The 25,093-nt window shown below is 41.5% G+C and overlaps 1 protein-coding gene across 1 annotated transcript in view; it reads left to right on the forward strand.

Annotated features, from left to right (window-relative positions):
* The window catches only part of WDPCP (WD repeat containing planar cell polarity effector), a 152,985-nt gene that overhangs the window by 106,506 nt on the left and 21,386 nt on the right, over nt 1-25,093 (forward strand). Inside the window, exons 14-15 of the mRNA XM_067294664.1 lie at nt 564-627; nt 6,567-6,669. Coding sequence (XP_067150765.1) covers nt 564-627; nt 6,567-6,669 — 167 coding nt within the window. The remainder of the gene's footprint in view (nt 1-563; nt 628-6,566; nt 6,670-25,093) is intronic.

The raw sequence follows: 25,093 nt of genomic DNA on the forward strand, positions 1-25,093 counted from the left end.
AGTGAATACCCACGTCTAGCATGAGAGGCATAACCCAATTTGTCAGTGTGATCTGCAGTGTTGTATATGTTCTCAGAAAGCCTCTGATGGATGGCTTGTTTCCTCCTGCTTCTATAGATATCCCCAAGATTGCACACAAGAGGATATATACAGCCTTCCATAGTATCTCCTGCCCATGTAGGTATTTGCTGTAATTGCCAGGAGATGGGGTATTGTCTCTGGGTAAGGAAAAGCTGGCAGTCTGGGTCATTAGAAATTAAAGGAGCTGCTACCATCTCAGAGTAAGTGCCCTCAGCAGCCTTCATATTTAATAAGATCTGATGGTACTCAACACTGAACACAATGCCTGCTGAAGTTTTTTAAAGATCAAGAAGGTTAAGGACAGTCACTGTCCTATCTTATAGTTCTGTGGTTCTACCACAAGGATATGAAGAGTTTCCCCAGTAAACCTTTGCCGTCACTTTTGAGGAGAACTGAAGGACTTCTACCCGTTAACAAAAATTGACGCAGCTCTTACATTTGACATTGTTCCCAGCAAGTGATACGCTTCCTTTTTCTTGCAGGTATCAGAGATTTGAAAAAGCATTTCTGCTAGCTGTTGACATAGATGCTCGGGACCTGTTTATGGTGAGTCGTTTCTTGGAGGCTGTTGTCAGGATGAGTTAGTTGTCAGCTTTTGTGCACACTAAAAAAGGATCAGTGTCATTTGCAGTCTTAGACACATACTGAAGACAACATTATTCTACCTACCTTGCCCCTTGCCACCATGAAACTGCTCAATAGCAATTGAGTATCTTTTGAGTCACTGACATTTTCCCTAGCATGGCCTAAAGACTGTTCTGTGTTTTCCAGGAATTAATGTATATGTTATTGAACTTTCCCCTTCTTCATCTGTCCTGATGTGGGTGAATGTCATCTTTCACTCTAATAAGCTTATACATTTCTAATCCATTGCTTTAAGAACTACAACTGCTGAGTCCAGGACACAAGAGCCGGCCCTATCCTGGGGATCCTGAATGCTCTTAGTTTGTCTCTCAGGGTTTTGTGAAAAGTGACAAATTATGAACGCTTCTACAGGTACTTTTAAAACCACAAAGCTCTGCAGCATCAACCCAAGGGTTTTTACATTTCATGCACTCTCTGCCCCCTCCCATTTAATTAGCTACAAAAGTAAAATTAACCAGCTCTTAAAAGGTCCTCTGAGCAAGCTCTGCAGGAGGCTCTTGTTTTATAAGATCTTGCACCACAATGTCACAGTGAGGTCAGATGGACAAAGCCAATCGTGCTTTGCTAGTCTCTCAGCATGTTGCTGCTCCACAGCTGATTTCATTGTTTTCAAAGAAACAATAGGAAAGGGGCTTGTTTAAAAAAAAAGGCCCTTTGAATGACTGGTTTGCTTGACTCTTTTGCATAATGAAGACATTCTGTTGTTTAAATTAAGCTTTGACACCAGATGTTAATATCATTTATCCCATTAAGTCACTTGCCCTGCTAGTTTGATCTTGATATTTAAATTGTATGTTAAATTACACAATTAAATCCTGCTTTTATGGGTTATGAAAATTCCCTTCTAATTATATAAAAAGTTGTGTGAACCTTTTGATGTTTTTTTCACGGCTCTAATGATCTGGCTTGTTCCATCTAATTAGAAAGATGTGAATACTGCGATATACTTTTCTAAGTATGCATCAAAAGAATGTGATGGAAATGTCAGACTTTTAGGAAATTCATTATATGTTTTATATTTACTGCCCTCATTTTTTCCTCTTTTTATCTCAGCTTTTTCCTTCTCTCTTTTTATTTTATTTTGTTATTAAATGCAACTTTTTTTAATGTTATACCTATCAAGCTGAGTACTGCAGCCACTTACAGACTGTCAGATCTCTGTGGAAGAATATAACATTTTATCGGGGCTCTCGCACCATACAGAGAATAAATCCTTCCTATATAATGGCACCCATTCCACCAGAACAAATGCTCCAGCATTTGGCTCACCATCTTGAGGGCTGAGAGTATTTTCTACATGGCTGAAATGCCGGCATATCTTTTTCTCTTTGCTTTCCTGTGCTCACGACATGGCTGAGGGTATGCCAGTCACAAGGTGGGGAGCACCAGGGCTTGCTCAGGAGATGGGTGCAAACCTGCTCCTGCGAGGGAGGGTCTCAGCACGTTGTTCCGCATGTGGAAATGTGTCCTCCTCCGAGCCAAAAGGTTCTCCAGCTTTCTTCTAGAGGAGATTTAAGGCTCACAAAGAAGTCAGCTCCGTGCTTTCCTACTCTCTTCATAATGCCTTTTCTCTCAGGACCTCCTCTCCCTATCACCAGTGCTGCCTTTTAGCGCAATTCTAATCTCACCACTGCTTTTAAACAAACATAAATGTACTTTTCCACGTAATTTTCCTGGTTTACATTTTTGTGCCAGCAAAACAAGTTCGATATTGTCCTTGTTCTCCCAGAACTTCTAGCACCTAGATGCCCACCTCAAAGGCACCTATCCCATCTCAGCTATGTAGGGGTTCGACACTTAACTGTTACATTTGAGATTCAGGGCCTCATAGTTTCCTCTAAATTCTGCCACAAGCAGTGCACACATCTGCCTCTTCAAGTCCTCCATCAACTCTTTTCCTCCTCTGGAGAAAGCTCCTTTAGCTAATTCATCACCTAAACAAAGTATGAATGACCAAACTTTACAATAAGGTAACAATGGCATTGTTGCAAGACGACAAAGTACAGGAGTCAGGAAGTTTAAAGATAAATAGCTCATGAAAAGTATTCTTTTGTGCCACAGTAGTTTCTAGGGAATGGGGCTTCGTTGCTTTAAATATTGCATGAAAATGAAAAAGAGAGAACCTCTTCCCTGAAAGCTTACAGTCCTCCTAGATACTAGTATAACAGTACTATTGCTAAGCATAAGGGTTGCACATCCTTTGCTTCTGCTTGGCATTGAATAATTTGTATATATTGTTTATATAGGTCAAAATGCAATTAATAACGTACAACTTGACTTTACCTATACTTAAAGCATTTAAAATTATGTGCAATATGAATAACTAATATATAGGTCAGTTATTTGTACTGTTTCTTTACAGACCAACCAAATCAGTTTATAAAACCCCAGCTGTCCCTAGGAGTGACACCTTATTCCCAGTTAATTTAAAGGGATTTCAAGAAGAAACAGTAGACTAAAGATAGATATCTGATGGCATAAACAAGATGAGAAACAAAAAAGATATTTATTAAAGGGAACAGAGAAGGAAAAAGAAAAGGATGGAGAGGAGCAGAGATAACAGAGGCTGAGAGGACCTTTGGGTCGAATACCCGTCTTTCATTGAATACCTGTCTCCTGACACTTCTAAGGAAATGTCCTCTATCTTGGAGAATTTAGCTTGAATATTTCTTTTGCCAAACAGAGCGCTGCAGCCTTCCTGACAATTATTTTGAGATTGCAAAAAAGTTTGATAGAATGCCATCTAAAGACTAATTATTTCTTTCATAAAAATGAAAAAGAAAACAAAAAGGCTTAAAAGTTACTCCTTAACCATAACTATAGCGTCACTAGTATGATGCCATAACAAGACACACAGACACTGCTGTGTCTCCCCATAAGCTTTACCACCACGTCACATCTAAGTCCATCAATTATTATCATCTCCTACAAAGTTCAATAAAAAAAAGAAAATTGAAAAGGACATAATATCATGAACAACAGCTACATTTATTGGACAGTGACTGATCCAGTCTGTGACAGAAAAGATCAAGCGATAGAAGGGTTGTTAACTTTAAATCCTTTTGTAGTATGCTCCAGCTCTCAGCTGCTGAAAATTCAAAAGGCCATCCCATGTACCAAAGGTAGCAAAAAGGCGAGGAAAAGACACTTTAATAAAAGTGTCAGATCTTGGGTGATACACTGATGAGGAAAGTGCATGTTTCGAAGAAATGTTGGAATTTTGCCCAGAAATATCCTATAGACAAATGCGCATCAAGGTTTCAAATGACTTCTGCTCACTGAGGGCCAGCTCTGTGACTCACAAAGATGAGGGTAAAAAGGAACTCCAAAAAGTAATCAAACTGTTAGATGATAAAATGCAGCCCTTTCAACAAACTCCTGATAAGCTGCTGGAAACTGTGTTTATCCTCACCATTGTTTTTGAGAGGGACATGATCTTTGAACTGCTAAATTCTTAGATAATTGGGTGAAAAAATCTGTAACAAATATTCAGCTAAATTTTTTGTTTTTTAATTTTCCTGGCATTCTTTAAGGCACCCTGTAATTGAGTGCTTTTCTCTTTTATTTATTTTCTGGTTTTATCCTGCTCAGAGATTTAGAAATTCTTTAAAAAAAAACATTTTGGGGCTAAGTTGAATGGAGACCGCCTCAGTTTGATCTGAAATTGTTTAATTATCATATTTTACATGTACAATCTTCTCTATCTAAAACTTGTTTAGAAATGGAGACAAAAGTAAAAAAATCTTAATTTATTCTTATGGCGGCAACTTGTGGCACCACACAGAAAGCTACTTACCAGGCTGCTGCTACATCTTTAGCTTCCTACAAAGCCCCCTTTAGTAAGTGATGGATGTTTACCATTTCTTCACACAAAGCAAAGAACACTGCCAAAAACAAGATCTGAAAGTAGCAGATCTTTTGATATAAACAGCATGGGCATCCTCTTAACTGGAAGAACTTTGTCTTTTCTGCAGTTGTTTCCATTCCCTACCCAAGTTTATTATTTAAAACTGTGTTAAAGTATACAATACCTCTCTGAGTTTAAAGAACAGAGAGTCATTAAGCCTAGTCAGAATAGACTTTAAATTGATGAACGTAATCTACCTATACATTCAAATACTTGTAAGCTCAGACTTGTTCTAAAGCCCTTAGGTTTTCTATTGTTATCCAAATAAGCTGACAAGATCTGCTTTTTAATCTTCATAGAAATCATACCTTGCTACTCAGGCCCTTTCCCATGACAACCGTGTTAGACCTAAAAAGAGAGGAAATACAGAGTTCGCAACAAGTTCATGCGTCCTTACGTTGCCCCAAGACACTTCAGCATTTTTTTAAGTCACACCTGTGTTTGTAATCAGAAAACACTGCCGTCTCCTCTGCGCTGTTGGGACGGTGAAAGTCAGCAGCACGTTCTGTGCAATCAGCCTCATTCTTTAACCTTCTCTGTCTGCCTCTTGGTTTTGTTTTCCTTTTTCTTTTTTTAAATTAAACGAGAGGAGAATACAGGCAGTATCTTTTTTCTCCTGTTCAATGTTACTGCTCTCACTTTTTTCACCTGTCTTCTCTTTCTAGAGCTGGGTCACCTATTTCTGTCAGGGTTTCTGTCATGTTGATGAAGGTGTCAGTAAATTCACCCAGAGAAGGACAGTTTCACCTGCAATCTTCTGAATTAGTGAGAATACAGTTGCTTTTATGGTATGCAGGGGTCAATATTTCCAGCAAATACTTCTTTTCCCTTGAAATTCCTGCATGCAGATAGAGTGCAGAAAAATGGCCAGCAATGACTTACATTTTTGGATACCAGTTGCCATCTTCAGCACAACACCCCCCCAGCTTTCCAGTGGGCAATGTTTTCACTCTTACTTCATCTGTTTCAATTCAGGCATAGATCAGCCTGTGACTCTGACACCAAAGGAGAAGGTGTTTAATTGTCTCCTAATTAATAATCAAGGATGAAATTTTACTTCAAGGACTAAAATCAAGGGCAGGGAGACAGTAGTTTGTCTCTGGGACTATATTCTTCTGCAAACTCAACTGTATGTAATACAGGTATTTGGCACCTCAAAGGTTAAAACACAATTAAAAGCTTTGCAGTTCACCATGCAATGATAAACCCCTACTGCAGCTCTCTGATTTTTAACCCTAGGCTAAAGACTAGATCTAGATTACTCGCAACAATTCATGCTCGCCAACAACATTTTTGGAAAACCCGTTGCATAATTGTGGTCAAGAAATCCTAGAGTGATTCAGAAATCCTGTCACTTGTGTGGATTTTAAAACTATTGAGCATTGTTGCTCTTATTACCTCCAATATCAGCACAGGGAAGACTATCACCATCTTACTCAAAGAACAGTAAGTGTAACATGACAACCTGCAAAGCAAAATTAGTCCCAAAAGGTTTACTCCCAAACTCGTATATTAGGTGGAAACATAACACACTTCAAATGCAGGCTCTGAGCTAGAAGAGTTCGTGTACTTCAGATCTGATGTAGACAGAACCACCTCCTAGCAATCTTCTTCTAATTCTTGTTGCGCCAACCAATGTAACTTAAAAGCAGACAGATTGGTTTCATTCACACATTGAGTGAATAGCTTCACTTTTATCAATGCATGATTGGTCAGCATTTTATTCACTGTTAACAAGAAACGCTGTATTCAGCAGCACAAGTAAGATAATAAATTTGCATTGGGAGAGAATGAAAATGTAGCAGTAGGTTCATCAGTTCCATCTGTGTTTGTGATCTAAATAATAAAAGAGCCTCTTTCTTTCAAATTCTCTTTTGTTACTCCTATGCGATTCATTTTAGATTAATCTTTTTTTTTTCTTTTATTTCCAAAGGACATCCATTACGTTGCACTAGATAAGGGTGAATTGGCACTAGCTGAAGTGGCAAAGAAAAAGGCTAACGACATTGATGCAGAATCAATAACTACTGGAATTGGTAAGAATTAACAATGTTAGAAAAAGCCTCTTTTGTTTTAATCAATACTTGTCCTGTACAACACTGTGTTATGTTTGCAGGGGGTTATTGGTTCATTTGTATTGGTTTTGGGAAAACAAGACAGTATTTTTATTTGTAACTGAAGGGGGAAGCTTCTGAAAACACCATAGCTTTGCCTTTCAGTACCCAAGTGAGGACTGTGTCAATGCAATAGCTACAAAGCAAGAGATTAGTATACTGTGGTTATACAGAAAAAAGTTGAGGCTATAAAAACAGAACTCAGCACAAGAAGTAAGGGACTGAATCCTAAAATGTTTGTTTATACCAGCATTAAAGGCCAGATATGGCAGTCTCATCCACCTCTACGTATTTGCTCATACACACAGTCCCAATAACTGGAGTCACATCATGGGAAGCATTCGGATGAAACACATTTACCGATGTGAACAAAGGCTCACATTCAGGCCTTAAAGTAACTGCTTTGCACTCTGGGGGATTTTCAAGTTCCATAACTGAACAAAAAATGCAGGATCAGGCTAATAGCTCAAACACGAATAACTTTTCAAGCAGGGGAACTCATAACTCATTCACGTTCTCTTTGTGTTTCCTCCCGATTGTCATGAAGAGAAGTGTGCAAATATGTAGATTGTACTGATTCTCTAGGCTATAGCATGAACCTTGCAGAAAAGGTCTGTGAAAAAGTCTATGTAGCTGGCCTTCAGCAGAGAGAAAGTAGACAGAGGAAAAAAACCCACAATATTAATGTAAAATATGCACAGTGCTGTTTTCCTTATTCTGTTGCATCTCTGAATATTAGAGGAAATTGCTAAGCTTTTGTTCTTGCCCCGTGACAAGAAAGTAGAAAATGATTAAGACTCAGAAGGAGTCAGAAAACCTTTGAGATCTTGGACAGTGGAGGATTCGTTTAGGACCAGTTGTGAAAATTAAACTGTATATCTAGGTGTTTACCCAGAATATACAAGCAGATGCCATTCAAATATTTGTATAGAAATGCAGAGAGGTAGTGTATGCGTTTATGTGGCTAACTCTGCATGTTGTGTGAATCCCTGACTTGCAAGGCTGTGCGATGAAGTAGCACCACCTTCCCTCTTCAGCAGAGCAGGAATGAAGCCGTTTCTCTCCTGAACTCACTTTGGCAGGTCTTTCATTTCCCAGCTTGTGTCGCTTGCAGCTGGGCCTTTGGCCAAGTCCTTCCACTATTGGATTTGCCAAAAACAGAGTTTATTTAGGTCGTCTGTTACAGGGCACTCTTAAGTGTGTACAATTACACCTCTCTTGCGTTCTGTTCTCCTCTTAGCTATAGGTAGTTGTCCTCTGCACCTAGTATAACTAAGAGTTGCCTCCAATCATTATCTCTTCTATCAGTCTATTAGTCATGTATAAATGCACTATACCACACTTAGTCCAGGAAATGTAAGTCTTAATCTTTGTGTCTTTATTTAATTGTTTGCAAACTAACACTATCACTGCATTTTTTAAGTTAGGTTATTCTTAAGTTTACTGAGACACATACACAAGCAGGGCGATAGGGAAGAAACCTAAAGTGATCACGGGTGTCTTGCTAGTCCTATCAGATACAATACGTGGATTACTACAGTTCAGTCACAAACATGCAGGTACACCGTCTTCCCCTCCTTCAGAGCAGTCCTACACTTACGTCTGGAATGCCCCATCAGCATAAATGATTGCAGTCATTTTATATGATAAAGTCTTTAAAATGTTCTCATTTGCTGAATAATTAACTATCAGGATGATTTAAAATACTGAATAAATTCAATGCCCTTGGGACAAACTGTCACTGAGATTCAGTCTATTAACAGTAATGAATTTGCATCCAATTCATTTTATATTACAATAAACAGGACTCTCCCATGAGTTCATTTCACTGCAGATTGGATCTCACCTTAAACACTTGAAATCTAAGCCAGAGGTTTTGTTCTATTATACTTTATTCCAAGGTCTTTTCATTATGCTGTTTTTATTCCAGCAACTGTTGTTAGCAAAAAAAGATGTCAAGAAACATGGATTTTGTGGGCCCAATGAAAGCAAAAGGATAATTAACAAAAGCCTTATATGTCAAATATTGTACTTTTGTCCTAAATAGTACAACAAGCATGAACTATTCCTGTACATCTACATGTGATGATATTTCCTGAGCTAGCCCATCCTCAAAAAACCAGCACACCGCTACTTGAAAATAACATGAGACAGTACTCCTGGCCAATTCCCAAACCCTTGAGAGTGCTCCATCTTGCCCCAGATATCTTTAAATTGTCAAGATATTTCTGTGCACAGGGCTCACTTCAAACATAATATATTTCAAACGCAGACTTTTGGAAAAGTTTCAAGCTCCTGCAAATAATGTAGAATGACAATACAATTTCAACTTAAATTTATAGATGTCATGCTGAGTTCTATAATCACTGGTGGATTCCTCGTGTATGTTAAATCAAGATCTGTGTCAAGATAAAACTAAAAATAGATTTACTGTTTCAAAAATTTCTGAATTTTAGCTCTTTTCAGTTTCTTACGTGATCACAGTTTACTATACACTGTCTCCAGGAAGCCACCATCAAAGCTAAGAAGACTGGATGCTTGTGCTAAAACACTGGTAGAGCTTCAGAGCATAGTAGTTTTGTGAGGGTGCTGCTGAGCAGGGAGAAGTGTCAAGTGAGCTTACTGCTATTCCCTGCCTATGGTTTTGGCACAACTGTACATTTCATTCAACTGATTAAAGTCTTCTGAAGAAAATAATTCTCATAGATTTTATGTCTGATAGCCTGTGAAAATGCATCTTGAGGTACTAGAAGATGGAAGTGATGGTACTATACATCTCTGAGATTGCAAATATAAATTTCACCTCTTTCCCCACTTCCATTTGATCAGCAGACCAGTGGCCACAGACATGGTGACTGCTGCCAAAACCTCCTGTTGAATTATTGCTGCAGTAGATCTACAGGTTCCTTAACAAAGTCAGAGAATTCTCATTTAGCCTTGCCTAAAATATATTTTACGCACCTCATTTCACTTTATTAAAAACAAAGAGGACTTTTTTCAATACTCAAATATTTGCAGGCTTACAAATGAATTATGCTTATGGGTGTAACCTTGTGCGTACACTCCTGGAGCACAAATAACTAGGCGCAATATTGTCGACCGCAGAAGAGCGTGTCTGTTCAGTGCTGCAAACTGTAGGTTGCTAATGTAAAAATTCAGTTACAAAGAACGGACATGGCACAGCCTGCTAAGAAATGCCATAACTAATAATGATCATGGAGGTGAAGAACTCAGCCTTTCAGACATCATTGCTCAATGAACATCCAGCAAAGAGCATATGTAGTCAGTGTCAGAAAGTTTCCCAAGGCCAACTTCCAACAAATTACATTAGGGCCTAGCAAGATGATTTTTAACCTTCAAATCGATAGTTTTCACCCAAAAGGGATTTGTGTTGTGACAAGATGGATAAATGCTTCATAGTTCAAAGGCAAATTATGAAGCCCTGTATTTCTACTTAGAAATAAATTCAGAATATTAGTAACACTAATGTTTAGGCAACATTTCTATCATGGGTATCATAATAAAAACACTGATGTTGAGATAATCCCATTGTGCTGAAAAGGTAGATGGACTGACTAACGCTCTGGTGGTTCAGTAATGTCACATGAAAACACTTGAGGTTTTTCCATTTAAAAAAATTTTTCAAAAAAATTCTGGAAATGCTCTATAATGTTTGCAAATGAAGTATGAAATCTTATCAGTTCTCATAGAGATAACTTCCTGCACTGTTCATAAAATGGCATTTAAAATAGAGAGGCCCTAAATGGCATCTTACTGGCAAGGAACATCACTGAGCTGAACCTTAAACTGAGAATGTATTCATTTCTTCATTGTTCTTTGAAAGTATTTTATACTGAATGGCTTACAAGTTCTTTGTGATAATTTGTAATGATACGTACTACAGTGGTTTGTTTACATACAGCATGTCTGAGAGGCCGCTCTGATCTTTGGTACATTCTGCTGCCTCCACGTCACTGGAGTTTTACTCAGATCTTCCTGTGCTTGACAGTCCTGCTGAGTCCACTCGCGTTTCAAAACCACATTTAGAATTGGCCTCCTGTTCTTGTAGCCTCCCCTGGCCTCACATTAGCCTTGTTGATAACCTTTGTTCCTCCTCTGATCCCTAATGACTCCCTTCATCTATCAAGCCTTGTTCCTTACCCTCGTAGATCCTTTCCGTTGCTGATGACAAAGCCTTCCACTCCACATTTCCTACTCTTCCTTGACACACGCATCTTTGTCTTGCCATCACGTTTCAAACTGACAGTATTAGCCTTTTACTTCATGGCACGATTTCTCCCTCCCTCTTTCGCTATTATTTCACTGTGTAATATGTTAATGGCATGCTTAAAAAATGTAGTCCAATAACACAGGTGAACTGTAATCTGGAAAGGTTTGAGGGGCTCCTGTTTATGCTACAGTTTCTGGAGCTCTACTCCCCTTAGCTTAAGCATTAGACCTGTTCATTTCTTTAGATTTCCAGTTTAAGTCAATCAAAACCTCAGGAATCAAATCATTTGCCATGAGTTTTCTAGCAATATGAGTTTTTCCCCAGAGAGCCAGAAAAGCATTTTTAATGAAAAATATTCTTTTTACATATAATGGGCAGTTAACTTATGGTGAGAAATGGGTTTCACCACATGAACTTTTTGAATTTTCCAAAGAGTGTCTTTTAAGATCCATAGTAATTTTATATAATTTAACTGTGCTTGTGTGTACACTCTCCTACATGTATCAAAGCACACACAACATTTGATACAGAGCCTGCTAAAAACAACAAGAAGATTTCCATTGTCTTCCAGTGGGCTTGGGATCAGGATTTTAGCAAGTAACAAGCTTGCTCGTGGGCCTGACTTTACCAGAATGCCTGTACTCTACCGAAGATGACAAAGAGCCTGATCTGGAAGGATCCTGTACATGTTCCTATATAACCGCATAAATGGATCTGCTGAATCTCCTTTACTCTGATATTTAGCTTTTTGTTAATTAAACTACTAGTAAGGGTTTTGTCCTATCTACGGGTTGCAGACGCTGATTGCCTCCCTCATTGCATTCTTTTCGCGGAATCGTTTGTTTTACTTAAAGTCTATAGTAATGCCAAACTGTTTTTGGCTCCACCTCATCTCACCTCCCCACTTGCTTGTGTCATGATGTCAGGTTTGATCTATACCTTCCCCCTGCTAGACAGTTTTGCCTAAAGACATAATCGTCAGTCCGTAATAATTAGAAGTACATCAAAGGCTAGCTGGTTTGCTTAGCTGCAGAGGTCTACACAAGGATCTGTGTATCTTCACTTGAAAGAGATTTATAGTCTTGTGTCAAGCTTTAGAATAATCATGGTGTTCCTTTTTTTTCTTTATTTATTGTGATATATTCTTGCCCACTCCAGAGCCTGATTTAAAAAGCGCCACTATATACCTGAAATGAAGACACTGTTTTCCTTAAGATTTTGATTTTAATGATCACCATATTTTGTAATATTTCTCAGCAGTACAATTATGGCCTATTTAACAGAAAAAAGTCTTAACAAGAGCTCAGAGACTAACCAGATTAGGCCTTCGTTTTAAATGATGTATTGAATAGAAAAAGAAATCAGTAATTGGAAGAGACGGCTTTAGGAAGTTAAATTTTTATGTAAATACTCACGTACTATGACTGCTTTACAAACAAAAATTTACAATATTTCCAAATTCTGGCGATTGAAAGGAGTTGTCTGTGTCTGATCTGTTTCTGTTCTACTAACAAGTAGGTGATTGCAAGGCACCTGAGATCTCTGATCTCGCATCTTTTCAAAATATTGCTAGCTTATCCATATAACCTCCAGCAAAGTTGATGCTCGTAGGCAACAAACAATGTTGACACAATGACACTAATTAACAAGTAAACAACTTATTTTCCATGGCAACATATCAAGCAGTAAGTTACAAAAGGAAAACCAACTCGGAGATGTTCGCTGCGTGAGGATATTACACAATACAGAATAGTTTAGTATAGAAGATCGGCATTACAGAAGAGAGGTGAGTCCATACTCAATCACTGATTGATGTTATAGGTAGGAATTTGAATAGTATACTTGAATAGTTGTCTCCTTCAATAGTTGTCTACTTCAAAATAAACACAAAAATACACTGTATGCTTAGAGATGCATTACAAGTGGAAAAAAAAAGGTAATTCTGAGGTCATTGAAAGATAACAATTTTTAAAAATACGGTGTTAATTCTTATGTCCAGGCAAATTTTCGGCACGGATAACTACATTTTGCCTCACAGTGTTATACTCTGCAATTCCTGACTCTAACATTAGGGAGCATGCCTCTGTTCAGTCATCCGGTTCCACTCCAGAAATAAAATATTCCCTGAATTTCTGTACGTGTGCACGACCATATACAGGAAGAAAAAAAAAAGTATTTCTATAAGTTCACCAGATACTAGCAATCACCCTCGCAAGAGCGAGCAGTAGAAGAAATTTATACCTGCTGCTACTGAAAATATAATCCTCAATAAATTAGAATTTTCAGCCAGTTTGGGAAGTGATCTTGAAAACTTTGAGCTGAAATGTAATGTACATAGGATCATTTTAATAATACTATTTCTTTTCTTACTGCTTCATTAACACTAGGTAAATGCCAGGTATTTAGGCACAAACTTATATGACCAGATTTTTCAGACGATCCTTAGTATACCAAAAAGTTGAATTACGTTCCTAATTTACAGTAACCACATTCAAAAAGGTTTAAGCTTTGGGAAGAAGTATAGAAATTATGTCAGGATATGGTTAAAAGCGGTGATTATTAATGAACATCTTTGCCACATGTCAGTAACATTGTTCTACCTCAAGAAAGCTTTTTACCAGCTCAAACCCCTGTGTTTTCTTGCTAACTAAGAATGGGAGAATTGACATTTTTGATGTTAGGAATTCATGCTCTCAGCACTGACTCCCTGCGCTGAAGTCAATTTAAATAAAAAGCACACATAGTTAACGTAACTGTTGAAACAAACTATCAAAGAAATTGATGCTTGGAAAGTGTCTTCGCGTGGAGACTGAACGAATACCTTTCTGGGAAATAGGTTTTAGCCAAATACAATTTATGCATTAGTCAAACATAAGTTTTTCTGGCTCAGTGCAGGATAGCTGGATGAAATTTAATGGCCTGTAATTCACTGGATGATTTACACTATATCATTATAGTATAATATTCATATGTTCTGGATGCCTGTCTTGCCTACAGCTCTGTGAAAAAGCCCCTGGTAAATCTCCCATTAGCTTCAAAAGGCCCACATGTAGGCCAAAAGGCTGCAGTTAAAAGCCACATAATGTATATTCACACATCTCGTAGTATGCACGTGTGTGTGCACATAAGTGGGTGTTATATTTACACATATGCAGCCAAAATCTGGCCAGTCATAAAAATAGCTCCAAATCCGAACACAAGCGCTCCACTAATCATTCTGTATTTCCTATTTTGCTTCATGACATCGGCATCCGCAGGCTCCTCTGCCGAATATTTCTGACAAAACAAGAAATAAGCACAGCCGGAGCTGCTTTCATAACCGCCGGAGCTGGCTTCGAGCTGCGGACCTGCGTGTGCGCAGAGCTCCCACACCCTGGAGCCAGCCCCCAGCCTCCAGGTTTCTGATAGGGAACCTGCAGCTTGCATTTATACGCGCAGAAAGGCGAGTTGGCAAACACATACTTGCATGGCAGCTGGTATGTGTTTTGTCCTGTTTGTGCTGCGGAACGTAACATGATGTGACAGGCTGCGATTCATCACATCAGTGGCGTGACAGCAGAGGAATTGGAAAAGAGCTATAATGGTGGGCTAGCGCGAGGGTTAAATTAACACTGGGTTGGAATATCTCACCACGTAGTCCTTTTAGAACGGCCTGCCAAATAATTATCACCAAACATGCGGGCGAGTTTAAGTAGTAGCAATCAGGTATAGTGTATGCAACACGAAGAAAAGTCTGTAGCTTCTCCTGCGTGCAGAAGGACCAGCTCTCCTAAATATGAGCATCTTTGCACACCTGTTTTCTGATCAAACAAACAAAAAAATGTTGAAGGGCTATTTACTGATTACCTCCTCTTTCACTACGTCCCCAGCCACACCACACTCCTAAGCTGGGATGCTATGGAGCTCCCCAAGGCAAATCCGGGAGGCTGTGGCTCCTTTTCTCTGAAGACTCCCACACGAGAGACTGCTTGATGGTTCACCTTTGAAAAACTCCTGCATCAAAAGCAAAGGTGTTTGCTGATCTTGTATTAGTTCTCATGTGAATATTTTCAGCCTAACAAAACCAGCCCACACCATAACCTTCCTGTTAAAATCCCATCTCAGGGCTGGCGACATGCTAATAGGAATATTGCTAGTGAAAGCAGCAGGGAAGAGCTCAGGTAGGGCCAATAGCAAACTTTGCATCTGTCACTGCTGCCAGGCTTTCCCTTGCTAAAGCTCCTGACTTGGCCAGACCGTGAAAAGAAATGGGCTGTTTGAGAAAAAGTGATGGATGAAAACCTGATCAACAATGCCTATTACAAAGCAGCACGCCGAGCCTAAATGGCAGGTTTTTCTCAACATTTTCTCCTATCTGTATTTGATTCCAGCTATTTGACATATGTTTTCCCTAAATATTCTTCTTGTTGGGTAGCCTGTGCTGCGACTTCTTTATTTGAAAATCTCAGGACCATGAGACTGTTGCAATTCCTGAACACATGCACAGATAAGATCGGTCCTTCGATAATATTTTGACAGCACTCAGGACCCCAAGAAGTCTTGAATTGTGCTGGATTTCAAATGCCAAAATTTAGTCTTAAAAACAGATCATGAGGCAACGCTGATTATCTCCACATTGTTGATATTATGAAATTGCAAGATACTATAATATGATGAAAATATATAATTAATAATAGCCTAAGCATGCATGGTGATCATTATAATCAGTTATTTACTGCAGGTATCAGTGTCCCACCTTCTCACCTTTATGATTTCCCTGAAGATTTAACTTGTTTTGGCCTTCTGCGCGCCCAGCCCAGGGCCTTGAAGTGGGGCCTCCCCACGGGGTAACACCGGTTTGCCGGCACCCACAGCCTCCTTCCTCCCACCGCCCCGTGAGAGGCCGCAGCCCTTCCTCGCTTTCCCACGTTACGAGTGGGCCCTTTGAGCTGGGTCTTTACAAAGCACGAGATCAGTGCAAACTCAAGGTATAGTTCCCAGGCAAATTAGATCCCATGAATTATCTGCTTCACCAATAGTTTGAAATTTTTCACTTTAAAAGAAGGTGGAAAACAATATTCATTCCAATAATAGCGCTGAACTAAAAACCTATGCATGATTTTTAGGTTTTTTTTAATATAACATTGTTTCATAACAAATGCAAGCTTATATTTTGTGCTTGATGTAACTTAAGATTCTGCCACTTTACAATGCAGGTATTCATATACCTCTGCTAAATTTAGTCTTCTCATTTGCTAATATTCTTACTGCTGAAAATCCCCCCGGAAAATATCCAAACATGCCTGAACTGCCCTAAGTGAAGAGCAGGTTCTGGGGTTGCCTCAACAGAGATCTTGCAGAAAACCCCCAACATTTTATTTTATGCCGCATGGACGCATTGCTGCTTCGGCACCGTCAGAGTCTTACAGGAGCTGACATCTGCCTGTCCTGTGCAACCCATTAAAGGAAGGATTTGGGACCTAGTCTAAGCTTCTCCTGAATCATCAATACATTGAAGCTCGTTGCTGAGTTGCACCACGCCTCTGCCTAAATAATACAAACTTTTATTAACCAGATGAAAGGCTGGGAGTACAATTAATTATTTTGTTTACTATAGAAGATGCATTGTGGCCAAAGAAAAAAGAAACCAACCGGCAGCAAAGTGATTACCTTAGGCCTCTGCTTGTGGCCACCAAACGGCAAGACGATTAGCTCAGCTCTGGGAACAGGGAGCCTGTGCGGGCAGTCTGCTGCAATATCAACCCAGCCAGTCCCATCGACTGCGCTGCGGCCGCTGCCTGCTACTGTGCAATGGCAGATGTAGGTCCACAGCACTCTGCTGTCATCAACGTTATTTTTAAGAATGCAGTAGTCCTCAAAAATCCCAGAACGGAGCACGAGCTTGGCTCAACACCTTATTTTCATACATTATCAACTGCACTGGCCCAACCTGTTCCCTCATGTGTCCTAGCATAACTGCCCACTGTGCTGCTTGCTCGGTGGGATCCCAAACAGCAGAGCAGATCAGGAGCTGGGTGAAGGTAGCTCTTTCCTGCTCTCCCACCAACCTGCCATAGGACTTTGGCCACATCATTTTGTCCTTTGGCGCTTTTGTTTTCCTGGGGAGACGGCGCAGGCTCGCGAGTGCGCTCCAGCCCTCCCGCAGCCTCCGAGCCCTGTGCCGGGCGTCCCGGCAGGAAGCCCCAACCGCAGCCGCCAACACGGCGTCGCGCTCCCCAACGTCTCCCTGGGATTGGGTTGGTTTCTCCAGCACTGCCTTCTCCGAGGTTAACCACACACTTAAGCGAAGTCCATTTTCTAAGCTCATTTACTTGGATAATTTGAGCTAATTTTTCCAGCGTAGGGCAAATCACACCCCTGGGAAATCAGCCATCTTTAATACTCTGCTCCGAGTTCCCGGCTGCCATTAGGTGTCAGTGTGACAACAACCATGATACACTAAGGCTATTCGAGGGCACGCACATGTGCCACCCCACTTTAAACGTCTCATTTTATACTCAGGGAAAATACGATATGCAACTGAGAGGAAGGAGGGGAGAGAAAAAGGCAAGAAACACTTCATTTAACTTTTTTCTATCTCCTAATTTGAGTTATTTACTAACAAATAAGGCCATTGGAATTTACCTCTGGGTGTCTCAGACTCCCAGGGCTGCAGTTGTCAAATAAAGCAGCATAATATTTGCAAAGCCAAGAGAACAGCTCCTGCACACGCTAGTCTGACTATTTGGGGGCAAAAGGAACAGTCAATACTCTTAGTTATTTGCGGTCAGCAGGAGGTGACCACCTTTGCTTATATGCAAATGTTTAATTACTAGGATAAGTTGATGCCTGCTGATGGAATGTTTTTGCTTTAGATGGGTCCTGCGTAAGTGCAATTCAGATCCTGGTATTTCAGAAATTTTATGAAAAATAACTAGAAATTCCACTCATTCAGGAAAAAAAAGCATAAAAAATTTTGCATATTAGTTTGAAAACAACTCTCTGTGTTTGAAATATTATGTTATTTCACAGTGGTATGCAAAATAAAGAAATAGTAAAAACTTGGCATATATAAAAGTGTTTAGGGCTGTTTTGATACAAAGTTTCAAGCTCTTCCCAAAATGAGATGGCAAAGGTAGTAACATTTTTTTTTTAATATTACAGGAGTTTTCCTAGTTAGTACAGCTTTGGTAAAAAAAAAATAAATTTTGGTTAAAAAAAAGTATTTTTAAAAGATAATTTTTAAAATATTTGCTAGTTGCCTTTAGGGTTGTGGATCCCTCAAGTACTGGTAGGATAACATTTTCTTCCCTTACTTTTGGAATTGGCAATGTTTCCACCGTTGACTTTAATGACATTTAGCACATGGCTAAACCAGCTTGGCCTTCCTGAGGATCGAGGAATCTGTTTTGCAAGAGAACTATGTGGCTGCAGCTTTGCCTTCCTGTTTCCTCCTTGGAGGGGGAAGAGATTGCAAGCATCGCTCAACTTTGCTTGTTTGTTTTTTAGCAGCGATAGATTAAATCTTGAGTAGCACCGTGCTGCTGCGATAAGCATCTAGGCATGCAGGCTCTCCTTTTAGCTACTTCCAGCTTTCTAATAACTGCGGGACACAGGAGTGGTTGATACTGAACACACTTGCACCGCACAGCACAGAGTAATCCTAGCCATGGCAAGGATCTTTAGGATACCATCTCTGTTTCCATTGCCAAAGTTTGATAGATGAAGCTCTCTAGCTCAGGAAGGAAAAGACTTCTAGCATCTTGCAGCCCTGTCCCCCTTCAAGCGGAGGGGTGGGGAAAGAAAACTCTCATATGCCGATCTTACCCTCGTCTTTATAGGAGATAATTGTAGGGGTTAGGGAGAGAAAAAATGCCAGATTAAATGACTCTGGCTGCCTGCTTGTACAAAATTGTGAAATAATCCTTGACCATTTTCATGCTAAATGTTGCCACGATGCCATCAGCTGGGATATCAGTGCAAGAAATCCCCAGAAGTGGTAACTGCAGTTGGCTGTACCCCGGATAGGTGCAAAGCAGACTCCTGGTCCAGACCCAACCTGCTCTTGGGGCACTCTCACCCACAGTTAGCTTAGGGCAGCTCTAATTTTGCTGATTTTGAGGCAAATCATTAGTAAAATAGGCCTGAAAGCAGTAGAGAGCAACAAGCTTGCTGCAGAGTTCTGTCCTAGCAGAGGGAATATTGCTTCAAGCCATGCTTTACACATCATCAAGGACCACACTAATGGGTTCCCTCTGATCTCTTCTCCCTGCAATGTGCCCAGTTCCCACCTGCAATCTGAAACAGTCCAAAATGCCCCGTAAAACATGAGGTGGAAGGCAGAATTTTCACCCTAAAACAGAATCAAACTATAAGGAGAGACTACAAGAACCTAGCAATAACTGAGTAGACAGTGAATATCTGTGGGTGATGCATGTCTATGCAAGAAGAGTTGGTGGTGGCAGGCAGGGAAGGAAAAAGATCGCTAAGGTAATGCAGAAATGTGGAAAGATGTTTTGTAAGGGCAAACTTTCCCTACCGAACATTAATTGCTTTCCGCAGGTACAAAATGCACTTTAAGTGATGAAAGGAGTGGCTGACAAGCAATGCTGTATTCAACAGATATCAGAGAATGCAGTTGAGGTTAATTACCTTCTCTTAAAAAAGTTTTTTCTAAAAAGGTGAATATCTGTCCGAGACGGAATCTTATCTCTAAATTCCTGTCGTATACTTCGATGAGAAGAGTAGCAAGAAAAGCAATGAAAGGGGCTGGCACAGTGAGTTGCACTGATTTTTTTTCCACCTCTCAGCATCAGGCATCAGTTCTTTGCTTTTCTTGTACCTTCTTCTCAGCTACCTTTAGAAGCACGAGGAACACCAGGAGCTGCTCGCAGCTCCCTCCAGGGCCATATTTCACTTTCTGTAAAGCGTAGCATGTCTGCTTTCCAAAGCTTTACATTTTCACCCCAAATTAATCTCTTCTAATGGTCAGGGCTGGGAAGGCAAACATCAGCTCACGAACCTGGGTTTGCAGATGCTGATGGGGCACCACAGGCTCTGGAGGCCCTTGGGCACCGGATGCGCAGAACGTTCTGGTGGTTATCAGCAAGTCCGGGCAGCAAAGCGCTCCAGCGGGTGACTGACAGCCCATAAATACGTATCGGGGAGAGCCAGCCCTTATATCTGCTTCAGTGGCTTGATTAGCCCCACCTTCCCTGTAAATTGTAAAGTGTCAGTCAGGGTGCTCCAGAGATGGTTAAAACGAGACATGCTCTAATACCCAAACTTCTTTTATGTCCTAGTGCCTTGAGGCACATTTAGAAAATGCATCCAAGTTTTATCCCAAATTGTAGGATTTAGCCAAGAGGCATTGAACAGAGCACTTTATAAGGGTCATTAAGAGACCTTAGCCACAGAATGTCAGCATAGTGTGTAAATATATATATATATACACGTGTGCACAAACACACAACTTGCACTTACATCACAGTAAATTTCTATACTATGTAGGTTTAAATAACATGTTAGCACCTAATATGTAGTATGTTTTATCTATCTTGCATCAGTGTTGCTAATTTTGTAGGCAGATAGGCATGCATGCATGCATAAAGACCCCATAAAATCTTGGCCCTCAATTTATGGAAACTGATCCTTGAAATTCAAAATTTCTATATTTAAAATGCAAAAGGTATTCTAGAAAGTCAGTATTTTTAAAGGGACTGAAAAACGTAAACGTTTTCAATTTTGGTACATGGAAAACTGGCTTCTGTTAAGCTTTGTAGGTGTTAGGCTTGTTGCTATCGCAGTAAGTTTAGTCTATACACCTTCCATCATAAGTGACAGGTTTTTTGTGAGGTCCACTGATTGTGAGTATATTAGTCTGTCAGAAACTATGATGCAATACTATTCTGCAATTAGCACTTTGTTTATAGATGGTATTCCCATTTTGCTGTTATTTTGATTAGGGAACTAACTGGCCCCAAGATTTCCTTCATTAAAAGAAAAACAAAAAAGCTTCTTTTAATAACTCTGCGCTTCATGCAGTCAAGTTCCACTACAAAAAATTTCTCACTTCATCAGAAAGCTGATTTAATTTGCTGCAAGGTTAAATGTTAAAGGTTTCAGTCTCACGACCACGAATGCCCAAACTAAATTCAGCGCATTGCTTAAATTTCTGGCTGCAGTGCATTTAGCCTAATTGCTTTAGTAAGTTGGATGCTTAGTAACTACTACTCTTTGCATTTTAGCCTTTAAAGGACAGCAATGAAATAAGCCTGAGGGGCACAGGTGGGCTAGCCAGCTCTTTGGGATTCACCTGTGGGGTCTGACCACGTCCTCAGCCCACATCTGACGAGGCTGTTCTGCTGACAAGCGAGAGAGTTTCAACACCTGTAGGTTTGAGCTATTTAAGCCCAAATCAATTTTGAAGCAACAAGAAAGGGTGAGCAAAACGGTTCAGATTTCAGGTGGTTGTCAGCTAAATGTGTGCACTGGGCCTTTAAGGATTTGGCCAGACACATGGTGATTGCTTCGCCTTTGTCTTCAGCCTTAGAAAGTCAGCTGGATAATACCCAGCAGTCACGTCCGTCCGTCCGGTGATGCTGTAAGCAGGCGGGGGAAGAATTTAACAGAAAACTGAGTTATAGTTAAGTATTCCCTGATTTCTGCGAGCCAAGCAATTTGCAGTTGTTTTTAGCGTCCGTACAACGTTAGCTGTAAAAATCATCAGGATTTAAGCTTATCACCGTCCATGCGATGAGTGAGGTGGGCTCTTGCCTTTGGAAGGAGGAGCACAGCAAAACGCTGGGGCAGTGCAGGAGAGGAAGCTGCTCTGACTGCCCCCGGCAGGGCAAGCCCTGAGTACCCAGCTTTTTCCTCTTTGTGTACAGCCTTTACAAGGCTTTTGGTTCTCACGCAACGTATATGTCATTAAATGGCTGGTGCCTCTTTGCACACGTTGTTGTGATGGCCTGTGGCAACCTGAATTAATTGTTTCAGGAGCTGATGGTGGTTACTAGCCATAATTATTATAATTTGCATTTATAAAAACACCTTTCATCTGAGGATCTCAAAATGCTTTTGAGCACATTTAATTAAGCTTCACAACATCCTGTGAGGTAAGTGTCAAGAGTGTTGTTATATCCATTTTTACACGGGATTCTCCAAGGAAACAAGGTCAGTCTCTGACGCGACTGGTATTTGGTTCACATCACACTTGCACCGGACAGAGCCACTACCCCAGCTGCAGGAATTAGGGGTGCCCATCTAGGGCAGTTTGCATCTCCCACGGAGCTCTTAGCACTGCCGCTCTAGGGGAACACAAGCCCTGAGCCACCACCTACACAGCCCAGCTTCCCATTTTTGGCCGTCTCCTTCCTACTCAGAAGCCCTCCAACAGCAGAAAAGGCTTTGGAAGGAAAACAGACCTTAGATCCAACCTTACCAACCTTTGATCCAACCTTAGCAGCAATCATCCCTGCTGTGACTATCAACTGAATCTTAGATTACCACTTGACTGTGATATTTAAGAGTGAGGTCCAACTCAAGCAAAGTAGACTTGGCACTTGAATGGACAACAGGAGGAGACACTCAGGCAGGTCTCAAAGCCCATTTTTTTCCCCAAAATACTACTATGGTGTTTAAATTGATCCTGGCTCCCTGTAAGCTCTACTGGTATCAGCCCTGAAGAACATAGGTCTAAATAAGTGATTGCAAATTGAGTAAGAAGTCCTGGGCTGTACACTCTTGAGTTCTTTCCCATCCCCATTAATTTATAAGGGCTTGTTTACCTGCGGCAATGGCCAGATTAGCTATTTTGAAAGAACTTCCCCTGCGGATGCACTTATTCCAAAATAAAAGTCACTTTATTATTCTGACATGAGTGGACTTACAGGAATAGAATGATTATTCTGACTCAAATCAGAAGGAAACTCATTTTGCTCCTGAATAGATCATTCACCCACAATATTCTAAAAGCATCTTCATATTAGCAAGATACATGCCAAGGTTTCGTCATAGCACCAGCCGCACATGCGGCTGCGCTAGGGGTAAGCGCAGAGCTGCTCTTCATGAGGAAAACACTGGAGGAGAAGAGTTTTGGTTTTTGCTGCCACTAGAGACCTATGGCAATAACTTCAAATCAGTACTTTTGGCAGGGAAGGGCAAGGGGGGGATGCGCAGGGAACGAATAAGAATCCTGCTCAGGTTATTACGTATCACAGAAATGACTCAGTGGGGACTCTGCTATCCTTTTTGGACCTCAGTCACTCGCAGAGATTCAAGATGAACTCTGCCTGCCCAGGCACCAGAGTCACTGCCCCGGGGAATTGCTTCATATCTCCGGGATGTGCAGGATGTGTACTCGCATGCCCTTGCTGCCTCCAACAGCAGCTGTACATGCAGCTTGCCTTTAGGAACCTGTACCTCCAGTATTGCAATATCTCTTTCAGTCTCTGTCATCAAGAGTTTAAATACAGTTCAGATCAGTGTTTAGTGGCCCAGCTCCAAAAGAGGAGAATTGCTGCAATTCGTTATCTTGACAAATTAACTGGTCTGAGGCAATTCCTTTTTGAGAGAGATACAATTAGCTAACTGTTGAACTCTAGCCTTGCTCCGGCGCTGTGGCATACTCATGCACCTGCTCCAAACGTTGCTGAGGCTGCTGCTAAGCCTTTTCCGCCTGCAAACCTACTCCCGCACCCCAGGAGAGCGACCCATAGCACGGGACGGCTGTGCCAAAGGCAGCGCCACCACTCATCCCGAGCACCCGCTTTCTGCCTCGGCACTCTGCAACCACTCGCTGCAGCGGCATGCAGGAGGCAGGACTCGCACAGGCTGAGAAAACCTCCAACCTGGCAGACCAGGCACCAGCCAACTATTTTCTACACTGCTGGAAGCACGACAGGTTCCTCACACCCCTCTTGTACCCCTTTGGAGTGTTTTTTCTGCCCAGGATTCAGCAGGAGTTTCTAGTTGCAACCCCTCAGTCCCTATATACTTGGTGGAAACCAAGTTACGATGAATTACGGTACCCTGCCCACGACATGGGGAGGAATTGGTGCTCGGGGAAAGTACAAAGTGAACTCCAGCTTTACCCTGGTTTCCTTGACTGCCTGGCCTGGAGGAACAGCTCTTTTCCGCCTCCTTCCATCAGGCAATGACAATATGTCAACAGCTACATGTAATTTTTACATCTTTATGTGGGCAGAGGCAGTTGTCCTCCATTTCTCTGCAGAAAGCAACTCCTGCCCCTCAACGGCAGCTCAGTCTCGGGCATGCTCTTCCCTTGCACAAGAGCTTCCAGATGCTAAAAGACATCCCTTAATCATTCCTCCCAGCCATTCCCTTGTGGAAACTCTCCGCTGAGGATAAAGCCTTCATGTGGAAGGCTTGCATCTGCCTGGAGCCTCTTTGCATGGACTTGGTGGCTGGGAGGCTCCTTGAGCACCTCTTTGAAGCCCAAGCCTTCAGCATCCAAAACATTGACCCTCTTTTCCAATTTATCAGTTTGGCTGGTTTCCAGCTGGTAGCATTTCATTGCAGGCTCCCGCTCTGCATCTTTGATTCGCCAGCAGATGCCTTCCTGCCTCAGTTAACCCCTGCAAAGGTTTTCTCCTCCCCTGAGCCTCCCTCCAGTGGGGCTGGCACATCTCCCTGCTCTAGATGCCCCACGGGCAGAAGCTTGGTCCTGCTGCCGGAGGTGGTGTGGAGGGTGTGCCCCTTCAACGGGCGTCCCGAAGAGCAGCCAAAGGAGCACGCCAGTTTGGCCACGCCGGCTTCGCCCGTCGTGGGCTGGGGCTTGCCACGCCGGAGGCACTTTTGCCTCTGCCAGTTCTCTAGAGCATCGTTTCAGAAGCAGCAGCAGGTCTTCCCTCGGCGCTTTCAGGGGGATGCGCTAGAGCGTGTAGCCCCGCTCCCGCTGCTCCAGCCTCGAAGCAAGACAGATGGACCGGCCGTGCTCCCCAGCAGCCCAGCTTTACTCTAGAACTGGTATTTCTAGATAGTCATAAGGAAAAAAAAAAAAATCATCCCACTAGTCCGAAGCACCACTTGTCAAACAAAGAAAGCGCCCGGGCACCAGGCAGCTCCTCCCTCCCGCGCCCGCTGCAACTCACGCCGGGCGCATCGCGCCTCGGC

This window comes from Apteryx mantelli, chromosome 3 (genome assembly GCF_036417845.1).
Source record: "Apteryx mantelli isolate bAptMan1 chromosome 3, bAptMan1.hap1, whole genome shotgun sequence".
Taxonomy (NCBI): domain Eukaryota; kingdom Metazoa; phylum Chordata; class Aves; order Apterygiformes; family Apterygidae; genus Apteryx; species Apteryx mantelli.